The sequence below is a fragment of the Orbicella franksi genome, chromosome 12, assembly GCF_964199315.1.
Source record: "Orbicella franksi chromosome 12, jaOrbFran1.1, whole genome shotgun sequence".
Classification (NCBI taxonomy): domain Eukaryota; kingdom Metazoa; phylum Cnidaria; class Anthozoa; order Scleractinia; family Merulinidae; genus Orbicella; species Orbicella franksi.
The window spans coordinates 5,169,752-5,187,111 of record NC_138156.1 but is presented as its reverse complement, the minus strand read 5'-3'; the positions used below and the strand labels follow the sequence as shown (position 1 = coordinate 5,187,111).

Below are 17,360 nucleotides of genomic sequence, written 5' to 3'. Positions count from 1 at the left end.
GTATTATATTGACTTTCCTAGATTCAGTTTCGTGTAATTTTGGTCAACTCGATCTTCCCTCTCATTAAGAGGGTTCGATATATTTTTCTATTACAACATTTTTCACACTTTTTTAAGAATGTGAAAAAGTTGTATGAATTTAAAAAAAGTTAGAACGTTATATTTAAAAATATATTTTTTTAACTTTGTTTTTGAAATACAACTTTTAAAACTTTTTTTAATACAACTTTGCTCATCATTTTTCAACCTCGTTCCCAGTGCTTTTCCCTTTGTGGACGACAGCGTTATACAAACATTTTCACTTTAATTTGCGCCACTTTCCTCGCGCTGGAACTGATCGAAATCGTCGGCCATACAAAACAGTATTTTTTTTTGCTCTTATTTTGATAAACGCGAATTGGCGAAACTAATCCGCCATACATCTCTTTTTGAACGGTGTATATTACCCAAGTATTCAACAATTAATCAGCATCCTGGTCTTTCTCCTCCTTTTCCTCCTCTTCAGTCTTTGTATGTATGTTGACTAGCATACGAAACGTTATATTCTTAATCACCACCACCACCACCACCATTATCACCTTCATCATCATCATCATCATCATCATCATCATCATCATCATCATCATCATTGTTGTCATACTTCAATTTAAAAGCAAGGTAGTTGAAAAGAATGGCAGCCAAAGGGCTGACGTGCCATGCGTGTAGTACCTTAGTATGGCTGTGAACACAAGACAGTTTGCCAATATGGTGACGAACAACTTTTATTGCAAATTTTTATCAAATAAAAATTGTCATCTCTAGCTATGACGTCAAAATCAGTTGTCACGAAAACTTTTAAGGCTAAGCAGTTAGCTTTACATAGTGTTAATTTCTACAAACTTTTAAAACCGCAAAAATTGTTGAAACCTTCAAAGCCTGGGTCTGAATCCCTTCAACATAATTTGTTTGAAGATTGGTCAAATTTTGGTCTTGTCAATTTAAAGATAATAGATCAAAATGAGAAATTTTTATCGAGAGTTTTTAAAGTTATTACCTTCAAGGTCTAAAATACGGTGTATTTGACCACTTCTGACCACATATGCAACTTATACTGCAAATTGATAATTTTTTAAGGTTTTCATTGATATGGTATGCTGTAAAAATTATTGGACAAGCTGCGATGACATTCTAAGATAGTTATTTTTTAAAGTATTGTGCACGTAAGCCACCTTAAGTATACTCAGAGGGAGGGGGGAGTTTCATTGAAGCCTGAACTTTTAATTAAAAACCTGGCATGTTATATGGCAGTTGTGACGTTGTGCATAATGTAAGGGTTTGGTAATTCAATCTTTGCAAATAATGCTTATGAGTATACAGCGTTTTCACTCACGTGGCCACCAGCCATGCAGATTTAATGGAACAAAAGAAAATGTTTACATAAGAAAAGAGTTCAATTTCTACGGCATTAATTTGGGACACCAACATGGCTGCCGTTGAATTTCATTGTTTTGGGACATGAAAATGGCTCCCGTGAAGTCACGTGTATACACTAAAATGCACTAAAATACCCTCTCTACATCAAGTGAAAGTGTTTTGAATATTTTAAGAGTTTTCTCGTCTCGTTAGAGGATTAACAAACTTTTTAAAAATGTCTATGTGTTTTTATTAAAGATGTGTCTATTATTTATCGTGATGTAGGATAGGACAGATAAATTTTACTCGTTTGTCTCACGATGGAGTCACTTATGATGTTATATTTTTTATTGACCAAGCATGAAGTCGAACTGGATATTTTGCAAAAAACGATCAAGGGCAATATCCAGCCATTTTGACTCAATCAACAAGCTTAGTTAATAAAATATTTACTACATGGCATACCGGTCAGCATTTTCCTGTGGGATGCAGCATGCAATCCCGAGCGGCAAAATAGCCGCCATCTTGCCCGCTCGGGTAGCCAATCACAACGCAGGATTTGTTTCATCTTGCTCTCTCGCAGAGCTAGCCGTGTAATAAAGTTATAAATTAAGAAAGTGTCGATAGTAGCCGAGGGTTACTTGATAACAGCTTTACTATTAAAAATCGTAAAATTCAAGCTTATGCCACTTTGGCCTGAAATTTGTGTTTGATGCTACGTAACAAAAAGCAGCCGTCATCTTGAACGTCTCTCAAGGATTTGTTTCCTCTGCCTCTCACTGTCTCTCTTACATGTAGGTTGTGTTGTGTCCCGATCCAGTAGGGCGGTTTTCACGGGATGATACAACTGTGAACTGCTCTTGCAGTTTGCCCATCTCTCTGACCAGCTGTTCAAGCTTGTCCTCCACACCTTTGAGGTTAGCTTTCAAAGTAGGCTGCACACTCATCTCCTTAAATTCAATTCCGTCTGAAAGAAAATAAGAGATAAACAAAAGCTAATAGAGCTTGTTTCCTGTATTCCAGGCCGTAAGGTCTGGTGGTGAAATGATTTGATTGCAGGTTTGATAGAGTGACCGAGTGAAGTGACTGACTGACTGGCTGGCTGGCTGACTGACTGACTTATGCTGTGTTTAGACTTGAACAGTTTACCGAGGTACCAGAGTTTACTTAACTAGGTAAACATTTTCCGTGTGTAAACGCCAACTGATACTTTGGTAAATGCCGCAAAAGACAAAAGAAATTTAACCGAGGTAAAAGTTGTAATTACCCTGAGATCAGGTATGGTTACAGTTGGTAACCAAGGTCAAGATGAAAGATATATCCGCTTGTGGCGGCGTAATATTTCACTTCCCGCGGTGAGCAGATAGCGCGATTGTCGACAAAGCGTTTCTTTTCCAGTTTTGACTAGGCGATCATGGCAGATAACGTGGAAAGATTGGATCGATCCTCTTATAGCGAACAATCCGTCACGTAAAAGAGAGCATTGTATTTTTCATTCTCAGTATTATTTACAACTTTCTCTAGACAAACTTCGATCCTATGTTGTGTAATTATTGTCGATATATTTTGCCACCAGGGAGGATGCTGCAACGTATCCATGCATTCTCTGGGTATGATCAAGCGGCTGAATTTTCGCCGTAATATTATGGAATGAGGTCCTCGCCTATGAAAATGATGGCACCTCAATTTGCTCCTGTTCCACTGCGGTGGGATCCTCGTCCAAGTTCGATTTCATGACGTTGATAATGCAGCGCGCGCGAATGTTGAAAGATCAGGTAAAGGTAAATGAGTCGGTATAAACACTGGACGAATGTACCAAGGTTAAGTAACTTAACCTTAGTAACTGTTTACCTTGGTAAAAGCTCAAATGTAAGCACAGCATTACTGACTGACTGACTGGCGGATTGACTGACTGACGGACTGACTGACTGACTGAGAGATTAACAGCAGTTCACCCTTCAGGAAAGCCGCGAAAAAATCCGATGTAACATCTTTTTTAGGGGACACTTCGAAGTGATAAGTGACACAAAACGAGATTTCGCGATGCTTACTTTTCGTCTAACAAACTGAATCAGGTGGTCTAATGACAGGCATGGTGACAGGAAGGATAGTCTACGATCGCCTAATGTTTAACGCTGAAAAGCATTCTGAACCGCGAGACCACGAGTCTCACTCTAGCTAGGCAGTTCAAATTTCCAAATTACTCTTTTTTGTTACTTTGTACTAACCTTCGCCGTTGTCCACTTTTTTCTTCGATTTCCACAACTTCAGGTAAAAGATCTCTGCTAAGATCCCGAGAAATACAAGACCCAAAAAAACGCCTAGAATGGTGAACAGGAACAGATGTGTGGAGCGTGACTTACCGGAAAACACGCTCATGAAGTCACTATCGGAGTTATACACCTGCAATAAAATAAATAGAGATATTGGGCAAGGGTCTAAGCTACACTCTTCAGTGTATCTGATACACTCTACAGCGCATCATCATCATTTATCTTTTATCATCCTCGGGGGAAAATAGGGCGTCCATCAGTTCCCTCCAACCCACAAGAATCTTCAGTAGCTAATGCTTTGGCTTTCTCACAGGAGAAGCCCACTCTTTCTACATCCTGTATTGTATCATGCAGATAGGAGTAGGTAAAGGATAAGCAAGGGAAGGGCGCTAGGCAAGCTTCTTCATCTATAAACTACAGGATGCTAAGCCAAGAGGGTTCATTCAATGAGCAAAATATTGGCCCATCATAATTAGGAGCCAGTGACAAACTGGACGTGGCTTCGTATGTGCCAATCGTTTCTGAAAATATCGTGATAGGATTCCTTCCCGGTTGTCCGCGCCATTTAGGGCCTAATAATAGCGAGGGGTTTCACCGAACAGGGTTGCAATTTGTCTTTGTATGTTACTTACCGTGACAGGTTGGAGATGATTTATGAGAAGTTCGTTCACAGCCTGTCCCTCAATCCGCCTTTCAAAGCAGGCGCCCTCAGTTGTCAATTCTTTTATTGGGTCGCGGTCACGAATCGCAACATAATATGGAATATCTGCGTCGAAGCCACGAAACATCTTGAATCTCTCGTTATTCCTTTCGGCGAGGTAGTGACCCACTTTGTACTTGTCCATCAGAATGCCGTCTATCTCATTATTCTCAAGCGCTTCAAACATGGAGTCAACTGATGTAAAACCTGAAACCAATGCACCTTATCAAATTATTACCTGCCCGTTGGTAATGGATGGTCCTAGATTTTGTTTTGAAAGCATTTGCCTGCTCGAATTTTGACCCCAGTACACCGAGTAATATTGCACATGGGGATTGCACGCAAGGAAATTCATTCGTGAGTGACTCTAGCTTGGCTAACCTCACAAGTGCATATTTAACTTATGTATTTACAAAGGTGCGCCCACCTGGCGCTGGGTTTTTTCGACAGCCGATTGTCGTTTGCACTTGACAAGTCCTTCGTCCCATTTACTTCTTCTGATTATACACCTGACTACTACTAGTGAGGTCAAAGACAGGAAAATGTATATCACATATTGAGCTACCGACCTACCTTTCACATCCGCTCCTTTTATCTTTGCTTCTATTCTCGCTGATGTGAGGTTAAGCGCACCAATCTGAAAGTGAATTTAAAAGGCGATTTGCATGATGGCGTCATTTGACTACAACTACCAGAATCCTTCACTATTTTGTCTTTGTTATTCCAATTGGGGCAACTGTTATATAAAACCCACTGGGGCTTCAAAATTTAAATAATAAAGAAAAACCGAAAGGATTTCCGGTAATTGTACTCAAATGATGACAAAGTGCGAATCTGCTATTATAGCTTCGGCGGCCTGAAGGGCTGCCAAGCGGAGCCCCATATTCGTAGAGGTGAGAAAAGGAAACCCATGAATTGATTTTCTCGTGGTTATCTTGGCTAGCGGTATTGCTCGTGGGCGCGCTCTACAAAAGGCGGCGGAGTTGCCTTAAGAAGGCGACCATACTCTAGCTAATAGGTTGACATGCAGCCTTGGCTTATAGCGTCCTTCTTTGATATTGAACATCCATGTTATGGTCAATTGACATCTGTCAAAACAAGGTATCCGCTGACCTTTATCACGTGACCATGTCGCGGACTCAAGCTTAGATCTCGTAACGTAACGTATTTTTTTAAATTGGCCGCTGACCAAGTGCTGGTTTTCGATTGGATCGTGGGCTCATGTCAAGTTGACTTGTTGTTATAATATACATGAAAAAATTACTGGATTCTGATTGGCTGAGAGCAGTGCAGTTCAAGTGTAACACCAGTGTAAAAAGTGTAGCCCCAGTGCAAAAAGTGTAACACCAGTGCAAATTACACTTTGACAAAAGTTTTCTCGAATGAGGAAAAATGGCTTCAAGAAAGATCTCCCGGCATTTCCTCCACGCGAATTTTTTCATGTTTATATTATTGATAAGTAATCATACGGTTTTTCCCGTTCATTTTGGAATTAATTAGCACTTGTTAGTTTTTCAAAAAGCTGAAATTGGCGCTCGCCCAAGCGGCTCGTGCAATTTCAGCTTTTTGAAAAACTCACTCGTGCAAATTAATTCCAAGTTGAACTCGAAACCGTATGATTACCTATACTATGCTGGGCCGGGTTCGGAAGCCGCTTAACGCTAACCTAGGATTAAAAGTTAACCGAATTATAAATTTTTCTTGTTTCCAAATGTTTTTTACTGCTTTTGTTTTGTGTATTTTGAGATTATTCAAACTCAAAACAGACGGCCAAACAATATACAGAAAGCCTCATCCCTAAGTTACAAAACTCAGATCAAAATTCTAGCTTATCCTGGGCTAGCTTAATCTGGCTCTGAACAATCCGGCCCAGGAGCTCCGCTTTTAGGCTTGCCCAAATCTTTATATTAAATAAGTAATAGACCACTCTTTCTATGGGTTTATGGGAGTTTTCACCCACTTGGGATGTTGGGAGAACACGAAAAAAGAGGTATGAATCAATTCAAAAGGACTTTGACGGGAAAATGCAGGAATTCGTGGCCGGAATCAGTCACCACGTAAGTAAAAAACTATGCCAAAAGTTTGCAAGCAGTACAAACTTCATGTGCTAGGCGAAGTGATTCAAAGACAACTTTCAAACGTTTTGAGAATGGAATAAACTAAAAGGTTAGGCTAGAAACCATGCTTCAGAAATTTATTCCAAATTTATTTACTTACGTTGAAGGCTATGAGGTCCGTGTTTCTTCGAATTTTGCTGAATGGAAACTATTGCTTGGGCCGCCTAAAGTCATTTATCGTGTCATGCATGCGTGCATTGAATTTAAGTTTTAACTTAAAACTACTGATAAACTACTGATGTTAACTCGAAAGAAATCTTTCACCTGCTTTTTTAACAACCCAAATTGATCATTGATCATGCCCGGCTGTTGTCGGAACTGCGTCCTCCACAGCCCGTGGAAAGCAATGAAAGCGCTTAAAACTATCTTCTAAACTCAAGCGGAATCGGCGTAAAATTTTGGCCATGGAAATCAAAAGAGATCAAGCATTTATATCGGGACCAAATTCTGGTCCTGCTTTTTTTTTTACACATTTCTTTGTATATGTTGAATTAAAAGATATCCTTGTCATTGATATCGTAGCCAGTGAAGACCGAAAATATGTATAAAGCTTGAGTTTTCGCTAATCTTCTGAGTTCCGGAAACCATGTGTTTACCGGTACATTCAACGAAAGGTTTTTGACCAATCAGAGCGCACGTATTATGTCAGTTATTTTATAAATCAATTATAACCACCTTTGTGAGAAGTGATGTACATTAAAAATACGGAATATCTTGTTAATAACTAACTTCACAGAGCATCATAATCACAAGCAGTTGTACTTTGCGATCAATTATTTACTGATGCATGTCAAAGTACTTGTGCTTGGCCATGAATGATTAACCAATTTAATAGACTTTTCCCGCATTCCACTTCAGCGCGTACGAACAATAGCACCACAGCGAGGTTGGGGTGGATATTTTCATACATTTGCTGTATTTTTGTCCACCCTGACCTGGACTCGGTGCCATTGTTTGTTGGAATGCGGGAAAGGTCTATTACCTAAAATCTAAAATCCTTCCTAGTACAGAATCCAATTGGAGACAAAATTAAAGCGACTGTAAAACTACTGTTTACTACATACGTCCCTTTCCAGGTTCAAGAACGCTTTCTACCCCACACACCAAAACCTCGTATGATTTTTATCACACAAAATCACAAATGTTACCCCGGGGGGGAGGATGGCGATTTCAATGTAAAAAGCTTAAGGTCGGGGATGCTCCTTGTCTCACTCAGGGGTGTAAATCACGGATTTTGTCTCACTGAGGGTGTTCAGGAAGGAACGCTTCTAGTTTAAACTGTCAAGGTATCTTTTAAAATTGCTCTCAAAGAAATAAACAAAAACGCATTCAAGACCGTTTAAACCGGTATCTTTTAGGGATAAACACATGGTATAGTGAAGCACGAGCTACGCCCAGGTTGGTCTGCTTTTGGGGTTCAATGCAAAATTTCTGACAATCATCCTACGACGGACTTCCTTTTCCACATGGAAGTCTCGGAAATGTCATTAACTTCGACCATTTTAATTTGCTTTACCTTGTTTCCTTCCAGTCGAGCAAGGTCGCTGAAACTAATGCTGAGCGCACTTGTAGCGGTCGCCGTGAACATTGCTATGACGACCAAACCAATCAAGATCCAAATGACGCCAAACACACGACCCAAAATAAACTTGGGAGTCTTGTCTCCATAGCTGAAAATTGAAGAAACACTGAAAAATCAATATAACGTCAACTTCATATGAGATTCCGATTTGGGATAACTTTCTCAGATTTATAATGCAGAAGGGTAGCTAGAGACACCTGTGTTTTCTAAGGAAATAATACACTTTTGCGTTCTAGAAAAACTGCTGCATTGTTTTCTTACATTTCATGGAACACCACCTTCTATTCGGTAAATGCGAGAGAAGTGGCATCGTAATTACAGATCTAGACATTGAGACTTGTAAGGGATTCTCTTTTACCATGTCTCTCTAGATCGATTTTTAAGCATGCTTTCATAAAAACAAACGCAATGGGCGCAGGCTGAAAATTATCTTCGATGCGGCCCTTAAGTTGCTCATATGTCTTACCCGACCGTCGTCATGGAGACAAAAGCCCACCAAAATCCTTCATAGCAACCTTTTGTAAAAGAACGAGGAAATTCCTCTTCGTTAAAGTACGTTTCCTGAAAGAAACAAAATCTAGGGTCTTGATTTCTTAAATTTAAAGTGATAATGCTTGGTCTTCTGCCAGTATCCATGTAGACTTAGCTCACACTAGCGACATAACGACATGAGAAAGACGTTAAAATAAATATTGGAAATCCAAAGGGGTCCGTGGCTGCGTGGCACAGTAAGCAGGTCACAAGTTGTGAATTGTAATAGCTCAGTGCCAAAATAAACTCAATTTTATAGCAGACGTCATTGACGTGTCCCATTCAGAACTGAGGAAGGGCAAACATCCTGAAATAACGACATGAAAGCCACATTAAGTACATTACACCATTGGCTAGCTGTGATAGCCAATAGAAACCAGGCATTTTCGATCCGCCGTAATGGTACGCACCACGAGAATCTTGTGCCAAGTCACAGGATGTCTAACATTTTCACTTATGTACGAGTTGCGCTAGCAACTACAGGCGTACATAGTATTGTAAATATGATATCCGTGATAAGAAGCAACGTACTGCACTACTTAGCAAACAGTTCTAATCAAACAGCCGGGTCCGGCGTCACAATAGAATGCAAGTAAGCAACATGCTCACGGAATATTTCAAACTTTTTCCCTTGAACGCTACTACTTAGAGACTTATGGTAATTCCTTAGTATTGCATTGCGCATCCCTACTATGCACGATTTTCGCGTCATTAGCGCGCGCACATGAGCGCGTGTGCGTACAAAACGTAAGAGATTTCCCTCAAACTAAGCTCGATAGCGAAATAAATGCTCCATTTCTCTTCAACGAGCACGGTGACACCCGATTTTTTTTCTTTCTTTCTTTTTTTCAGGTATTTGCTAAGAACAGTCAAATAAAGATCATATTTGAAGAAGGAAAAAAGTATGATAGTAGAACATGATTTTTTTTTGGAAAATAGTTCCGTACTGGGTATATTTTGGCCAGGGCGAGGACATCAAGCTAACCAAAAAAAGTACAATATTCCCACAACCAGGCAATCAAAAACGGCTTAAATGAAGCAATACTGATTATGTGAATAAAAGAAGCTTTACCTTCAAGATAAAGTTTTGTGTCTTTCAAGTAACCAAAACTAAATTCTGTATGGAGATGATTCAAATTTTTACCGCGTAACCAGTAAAAATACCCCATTTTAAGAGCCTGCTGACACGTAAACAAGCACGGTGACCCCTTTTTTTTATTGTATTTTTTTAATGTTCACATCATGAATGGTAATTATGCCAAGTTTCAAAAAAAGTTTGATAGTAGAACAATTTCAAGGGAATTACCTTAAACACATCTCTTGTAATAGAAATGAGCCGATACAAAGTGTAAACACGTAACAAATTAAAGAGGTGTCAAACTCTGCGAAGCGGCATGCACATAACAGCGGCAACCATGCAGACATCACCTCTAAACATTTGAAAAAGCTCAGTCTAACGGCTGCACTCTACTTAAAATTCCTCCTAATAACACAACATCGGCAAATGTACAATTGTCACGAATCGTAGGACTCGTGTAAGCCCGTCAACCCCATCACCGCCGACCGGCTAGCTCGGTGGTAGAGCACCGGACTAGCGTGCGGGAGGTCGCAGGTTCAAAACCCGGCCGGACTAACACTCAGGGTCTTTAAATAATTGAGGAGAAAGTGCTGTCTTTCTACTGACATCTGCAAATGGTTAGACTTTCTAGTCTTTTAAGGAAGATAAACCGTAGGCCCCGTCTCACAATTCTTCATATTTATTTGTGCAGCCTAAACAGGCGAAACGAGCTAGCAAGTTCATGCCCCCACGGAAACAGATACTCAAGAACTTTGTGATCGAGCAACACAATCTTTTAGTTACACGCGATTTGTTTTTACATTCCATAGCAACTCTCGCATCTGTTTTTGCATCTCATAACGACTGATTTTTTTTTTTACCTAACAACTGTTGTTATATCACAAAGCAACCTTCGCTTTTAATTGCCAGTTCTTGTAATTTAACGGTCATTCGTTGATATTGCCTGATGAGTGTAGTCATTCTTTGTCAGTTTGTCCATACGAAACAGCGTTGTCGCAATAAAACGTTGAATTGAAATCTTGCTACCATTGACCATTATAATTACTACTCCTCTCAGGGTTGAGCGCTCCCAAAGATTTATTCTATTCAAGTTCAAGAAGTATGTATGTATGTAATGTATTTTACTTACCAACATCCAGACACATATTCCTGAGATTCCAGCGATAAGGAGAGTGAAAACGAATATGGGCCAGGTGTTTACAAGCAAGGTATCAAAGACAATGTCATTGGATTTTTGGTTGAAATTTTCGACGTCCATGATGAGCGAATATCCGGAGGATTTTATGAATACCTCAAATATTAAAAGTGGTCCAAAGTAGCTGTCACCAGACAAAACCATCTTCATTGGGGCTGTTATTGGGAAGGCGATATCTGTTGTATTTCCCTCTATGGCCGATACGAAGTTTGCTGTAGAGTTAAACAGGCTCTTTTCGATCGTGACATTCCTGGATACTGATTTGCATTCTGGAGTATCTAGAAAACATTTCTTTTGAATTTCAGTGAAAAACTCTCCCAATATGCCTTCCACCTCACCGGACTTGAACTCGGTAAATGGAGGATCGTTGAGAATAGATATCCTAATTCCAGTTCGTGGAATAGGACAAGTGCCAGTGCGAGGCGGCGGGGATGCCGAAGACGTTAGGACTGGCTTCCAAAACAGTACAGCGGTACATATTAAGGCTGCTGAACTGCTCCACGCTGGGGTCATCTTCTGTGAGGCAGCTTTTCTGATCTTTAAGACTGCAAGAACAAACCAAGTCAGTAATTCTCTAAGAATGGAGCTTCCCAGAAATGTTAACCTGACTAGATTACACTAATATAATTGAAAATGTCTAGGACTTCCAGTCAAAAAGTAAAGAAGAAGGGTCATGGACTACGCTAAGCGCGAGTACGCGTGCGACACGAACACCGGGAAGTCGAGATAGTTACACTGTCTTACTCTTTTGCCACTATTTCATGTTATCAAGACATCAGAATTCTCAAATAATGCCAGAAACGTGCTACTATTTATAACTTTGGAACTATTTCGCCTGTGCCAGACAGCCACAGATTCATTTGGAACACCGATATTTGTTTTACTCAACTAACTACTCAACTAACTACTCAACTAAGTACGACGAAACAGTGCCACAGCCTCACTAGTCAAATTTAATATTAAGAGACGTGCCCGAAATAACTACAACCCAGAAGAATTAAACGGATTTTGCAAAGTTTTTTCGTAATTTTACGGAATTTACCTGATGATGTTTCCTTTGAGCACTAAAGCTTTGTTCTCAGCACGTTTTCAGTGGTAAAATAGGGAGCCACCTTAATTATGACAGAGTGAACTTTTCAGTTTTTGAGTCATCTCCGAAGTGAATTACCATATATAAATGGTAACTCTTCTCTTTATTATAACTGTTGTCGACTTAAGCGAGTGGCAAAAAGTGGGAAAACGATTTTTCTACTTCTCAAATAACATATTACAGTAAAAAAGTGCTTTCTAGAAAAATGAAAATAACAAAATTTTCTCATCCTTGTCACGATTATCATATAGCAGGTGGACATATGCAGTTGTTGTTTTTATCTCAGTTCTATGTTAAACACGAATTGCACTGACTGCCACTCTTGTATTGTTTCGCTACCTTTTTCGTCCTCTCTAAGCGATTTGCGGCCTTTAAGCAAAAGAGTTTTTCCTCCTGAATACCATTTTTTTTCTTCGTGAATAAAAGGAAATACCTGCGCATTAAATAAACAGGGCTAATAAAAAACGTGTAATTTTGCTGGCCGCCTCGTCTCGACCGACCGATTCTTCTCTTTTTTTTTTGTATTAATTCCGTTTATATCAACTGAAATACTTCTACGGTCTTTTGTATTGTTTCGCTTTGTTTTAAGCTGGTGGGTTTATATCGTTTTCTGCATGAAACTTTGGTCTTAGACTGAGATGGATCACCCACGTTTTCCGAGCATTCAGTTTATAATTTTCTCTGTGATAAAACAAACACGCTGGACTCCCGAGGATCAACAATATTCTCGTTGACTTGGAGAATTAACACTGACTGAGGTTGTTGGGCTAAAATGTACCATGAGCTGAATAATTCATTGGTAGGAAAGAAAAAACATTAGAAAAATATTTCATTGATTGATATTCAAGTTTTAATTTGTCACAGGTCCTTGACAGCTGTTATATTGCTCGAATTGGAATTAGTTGTTCGCATCCTTTAAAAATAGTCCTAGGGGTCCTTGCAGAATTATAGAATCAATAGTCAGTACCAGTCTGCGGTTTTATATCGTCTGGGTTTACCTCAATTATTTTCGAAAGAAGGTTTTCGCTTATATGTATCATACATGCATTACCCGCCTTCAGTATCGTCGCTGTAACAGTAATACATTAGCATATTTTGTTGCCGCGACGTCGACATCGATAGACCATCCACCTAGCTTCAGGATTCGGACGGATTTTACCCGGCACTAACACCAGACCATCTCGTTGTCTAAACTTGAGCTGTCTTAATTTCGTGATCGTTATGCGTGAGTTAACCTGCCGTTATTACCTTCACTGATGAATAAATGGCGACCCTCCAACTAACTTTCTCGTTCACAAAATTTGAAGTTGCTTCATCGTGGTGCCAGAGGGGTTCACGACGTAGTCAAATGTATGTTTATATAAGTCTAACCTGGCATAAATACACAAAGTTACCAATTCATTATTAATAGCATTTTTTTTTCAGAATACAATTTTACCTTAGCTTATTTTTCTTTTCCAAAGAAACGTAAGCTTTCCACAAATCTTATAAGAGTATTTATTGCTCACAAAATAACTTTTTGCAAAGCCAATTAAGTCAAAACTTTGAGTAACTGCTGCTTGCTATTTAACAACCTTACGACTTTAAATGCCGTGCACGATTAGAACGTTTAATTCTGAAATATCCGGGTATAAAGCCTAATACAAGTGGATATGGCTTCTTAAATTTTGATACGTTTGAAACCGGACTTACCTCAGCTGCCTTCCTTATTTACTTAGTTTCTCTGCTAGCAGTTTCGAAATCTACTTCTAAAATCCGGTTTGGCGTGGTCGATTCAGTCACATGACACAAGTATATTGTGCCGTGGTCGGTGATTCATCGCACTTGTCTCAATCTCTCAAAACCTTTACTACTCCCACTAAATGTGTACTACAGCCTTGAGAAACCACAAGAAAAGCAACCAGCTCCTGATATTGTACGTTTTAGAAAAAAACTGGGGTTGAAGCTCCTGTGAGAAAGTAAATACAGAGCACCATGCCTGTATTGATGTTCTGTTAAAATTGCTCACGCCTTGGTTTGATCTGGTCTTTAATTAAACGTGGTTTCAAGTCCGACGTAGTGTCATAAAGATTGTCAATATTTTGTCTTTAGCTTGACTATTTCAAATCAAACAAGATAACCTGAAATGGTCACCTGCCCTGAGTAAAAAGACGCCTCAAGGTATTGCAAAATTACATTCTGTCAATCATGGTTTAAACGGCCATAAATTACTCATCTACTTCTTAAAAAAAACAATTCGCTGCGAAAATTAGTGTCTCTAAACCTGTGGACTTGGAAAATGTTTTACAATTCAACTGAGTTTAGCCGGAATAAAGCAATGTGCAAAAGGAGTAAAACTACTTTAACTTCCGATATTTCCAAAGGCAACGTTGACAGGTATTGAATAATATACTAGAAAAATAGTTTCAGTTTTAAATTCTAATATTTTTGGCGCATTTCCAGTGAACTAACAAATTATTATTTATTTACATCATGTATTTGTATTCAGCACTCCTACCATTGTATGAAACGACTTCTATTTTTCTTTGTTTATCTTTTTTATATGGGTAAAAATATGAATCAATTTTACGTCTTTTATCCTTCCAAGCTTGTGATCAAAATACCTGCTGCCCTCCAGTGCTGATTGGATTGACAGTTATTCAAATATATTAGCACTGCGAAGTTGGTGGTATATAAAGATAATATGCCCTGGTTGATTTTAAGAATGAATTTAACAGGTTTCCCACATTGAAGAATTTTTCACGTTTTCTCATACACCGAAACCCTGCAGCCTCATCAACAAAGGATCATGTTGTCATGTATTAACTAAGAATTGACAGCTGCTAGTTTTAGATATATATTTAGCGTTTCTGTCTTAATTTGTAATTTGCATTTCGCTCTACATGTATTTGTATCGAGCACTCCTACGATTGTGTGAAACCACTTCTATTTTTCTTTGTTTATTTAGAGTTGTATCATCTCTTACTCTGACCAATTCCGTTGATCTGCACCAAAACCTCTATTTTCATATCTGCGCCTGTTTTGCTCTTATAGCCAGGGGCGTTGTTTAGTTCTTTATCTATTGTTTTGTTTGACCAGTTGTAAATTTGAAAAACCTTGTCCAGTGTGCTGGTCGCCCCGATTAACTATTAACCATATCAAGACTAGGCTCGAGTTGGGGGGGGGGGGGGGGGGTTGGGAATTTTGAGATCCTCACCAATTTTAAATTCTTTTAATTTCAGAGGCGTTGAAGTAATGAACTTCAATTTTGGTAACTTTAACTGAAATTTATCAGGAAATGATCTGACATTTGTTTTGATGTTCCTATGAAAGCCATATAAATTATTTTGACGAGCACGGTTTGCAAATTGTGAATTTTCTTGTTTTTAATGAAAAATTGCTTATCCTTCTTGTAGTAACATTTATATGTACAGGTGGCGCCTGTGAGTTTTCTCTTCGATTTTCACCATATTTGGCTTAGTTTAGGTGGTTTTCAGGCGTTCAGAAAAAAAAAAAATCGTGAAATCCAAGATGGCCTACACGGAGGATCCAAGAAGACGGTTGGAAATAATGGCGTTTTAATTTTCTCCGTCATATTACGTCATTCTTCAGTGCAACAGTGATCAAAAGAATAATTCCAGGACGTGCTAAAAATTTGCCAAGTTTCTTTATCATAGCTTTATTACTCTACGAATTAAAAAGGGTAAGCTTCAAACCCTCTCCTTCCCACCCTCGCTCCTAAGAAGACCAAAACACCCCGGTCTGAACCGAGTGCAGCTTTGTTGACGAGAAGCTCTCTGCTTAATTCTTGCAAAGTCAGTTATTTTGATACGATGCAGTTGAAAAGCAGTTGGATTTTGACTTTAAAAAAAAAAAAAAAAAACGAAACCAATCATGCAATTTGAAAGTTTAAGGTAAAAACACTTAAAGGCGGTCAGTCACGATATTTTGAGCTAATTTGACCCCGTACAAAATTACCTTTAAACTGAAGAAAACCTGAAAATAGTACTTTACTAAGATAGAAAAACCCCGAAAAGATAAAAACAAAAACCATGAAGGAAAAAGGATGGTTAAGGATGGAGAAGATTAACACGGATTACAAACGACGAACTTGACAAATCTAGGCTAAGCTTTTCGAAGATGCGCAAACCGTGACTTAGCTCCTTTAACGTTTTCGACCGTTGAGATCATCATCAGGTGATCGCAATGGCCGAAAACGTTTAGCGTACATAGTTTTAACAGCTTTTTACACAAACTTATCATATATTTTTACTTAATGTAAGCTCTGACTGAGGGCAGTATTTAGTACAAGATAAGATGTAGCCCTTAACAATATTAAACACGAGAAATCACGCCTAAGGCGAATTAACCATAATCGAGGGTCTTTTATTGCAGTTGCTTGCGATGTGGGAAATTCTTAATATAATGCAATAAATTAAATAAAACAACGAAGTGTTGTCCTTGCAGAGTGACTTACGGAAATGTGTGTCTGAGTTGGTAGTCACTCATGATCGGTGTAGGTTGGAAACACTTGAATATATATCACTGGCGAATACCTATGCTTCGTGACACTCATTGCGCCATACCGAAATTCTAACTTGGTTGGTAATGAATCGCGATGCATTATAGATTGGCAAATCTATATCTTAGACTTTTGAAAAGAAGACGATTACTCATCAAAAAAACCTGACGCTTTTACATTGCTTTCGGTTCAGCTGTCATTGGGTTAATTCATTACATTTACTCAAAGTGGCGTTTCTGCACGACGTTCAGCATAGAAATATATTGAAAGCTTTCAAGTTTGCAACAATTCAGTGATTTCGGAAATGAATGCTATTGATTAAGGCACATATAATATAATTGTAGCATCCCGATAAAAAATTTAAATGCCAGGTAAAAACAAAAGTCGGAAATTTGAAATAAAAATTTCTTACTTTTTAAATGAGTGCATTTGTCCAATTCTTAAGTGGAATTCGCTATAAACGAGCATAGATCTAAAGTTTAAGTTGCGTGGCTAACAATGAATGCCAGGTCAATAACATAGTCAAAACAACAGCTTGCTCAAATCGTTCGTGAGGTAAAGAATTACGTTTTTCTGCAGGCAGCAACTCACAATAATCAGTTATTTATTTACATGAAAGTCGAGTAAGGCCTACATACCTTCGTACCTTAGAGATTTCCGACCAGAGCTCGAGCACGTTTTAGGACAACCGAAGCCTTCTGTCAACTGAATTCAATTTTCTACAATGCCCCGAGCTTATGAGCAGCACGGGGTGTCATTCATTCAACCGTTGTTGACATTGTATATATATTTCAATTAGCTATGCAACACTTACCATAACAGTTCCCGTGGCTATTGCTGTGGACACAGGTCTGTTTAGGAGAGGCAAATCATTGTGAATGTTTCCCTTCATAACAAGTGG

The 17,360-nt window shown here is 38.8% G+C and overlaps 1 protein-coding gene across 1 annotated transcript; it reads right to left on the bottom strand.

The window, feature by feature from the left end:
• Nucleotides 1-814: 814 nt before the first annotated feature.
• Nucleotides 815-17,112, bottom strand: LOC145462862 (uncharacterized). Its single transcript, XM_081446504.1, has 8 exons — nt 17,098-17,112; nt 10,803-11,413; nt 8,531-8,625; nt 7,999-8,152; nt 4,939-5,002; nt 4,298-4,572; nt 3,621-3,795; nt 815-2,359 (listed from the first exon to the last, which is right to left on the bottom strand). The coding sequence occupies exons 2-8, from the start codon at nt 11,379-11,381 to the stop codon at nt 2,181-2,183; spliced, it is 1,521 nt and encodes a 506-aa protein (XP_081302630.1). The 5' UTR covers nt 11,382-11,413; nt 17,098-17,112; the 3' UTR covers nt 815-2,180.
• Between the last annotated feature and the right edge of the window lie 248 nt (nt 17,113-17,360).

Excerpts from the sequence above, each read along its gene's own strand:
- LOC145462862 (XM_081446504.1), bottom strand. The coding sequence starts at position 11,381 with ATGACCCCAGCGTGGAGCAGTTCAGCAGCCTTAATATGTACCGCTGTA. Across the intron at positions 8,626-10,802 it reads GAATATGTGTCTGGATGTTG|GAAACGTACTTTAACGAAGA; the intron begins GTAAGTAAAATA and ends TGTTTCTTTCAG. Across the intron at positions 4,573-4,938 it reads AAAAGGAGCGGATGTGAAAG|GTTTTACATCAGTTGACTCC; the intron begins GTAGGTCGGTAG and ends CATTGGTTTCAG.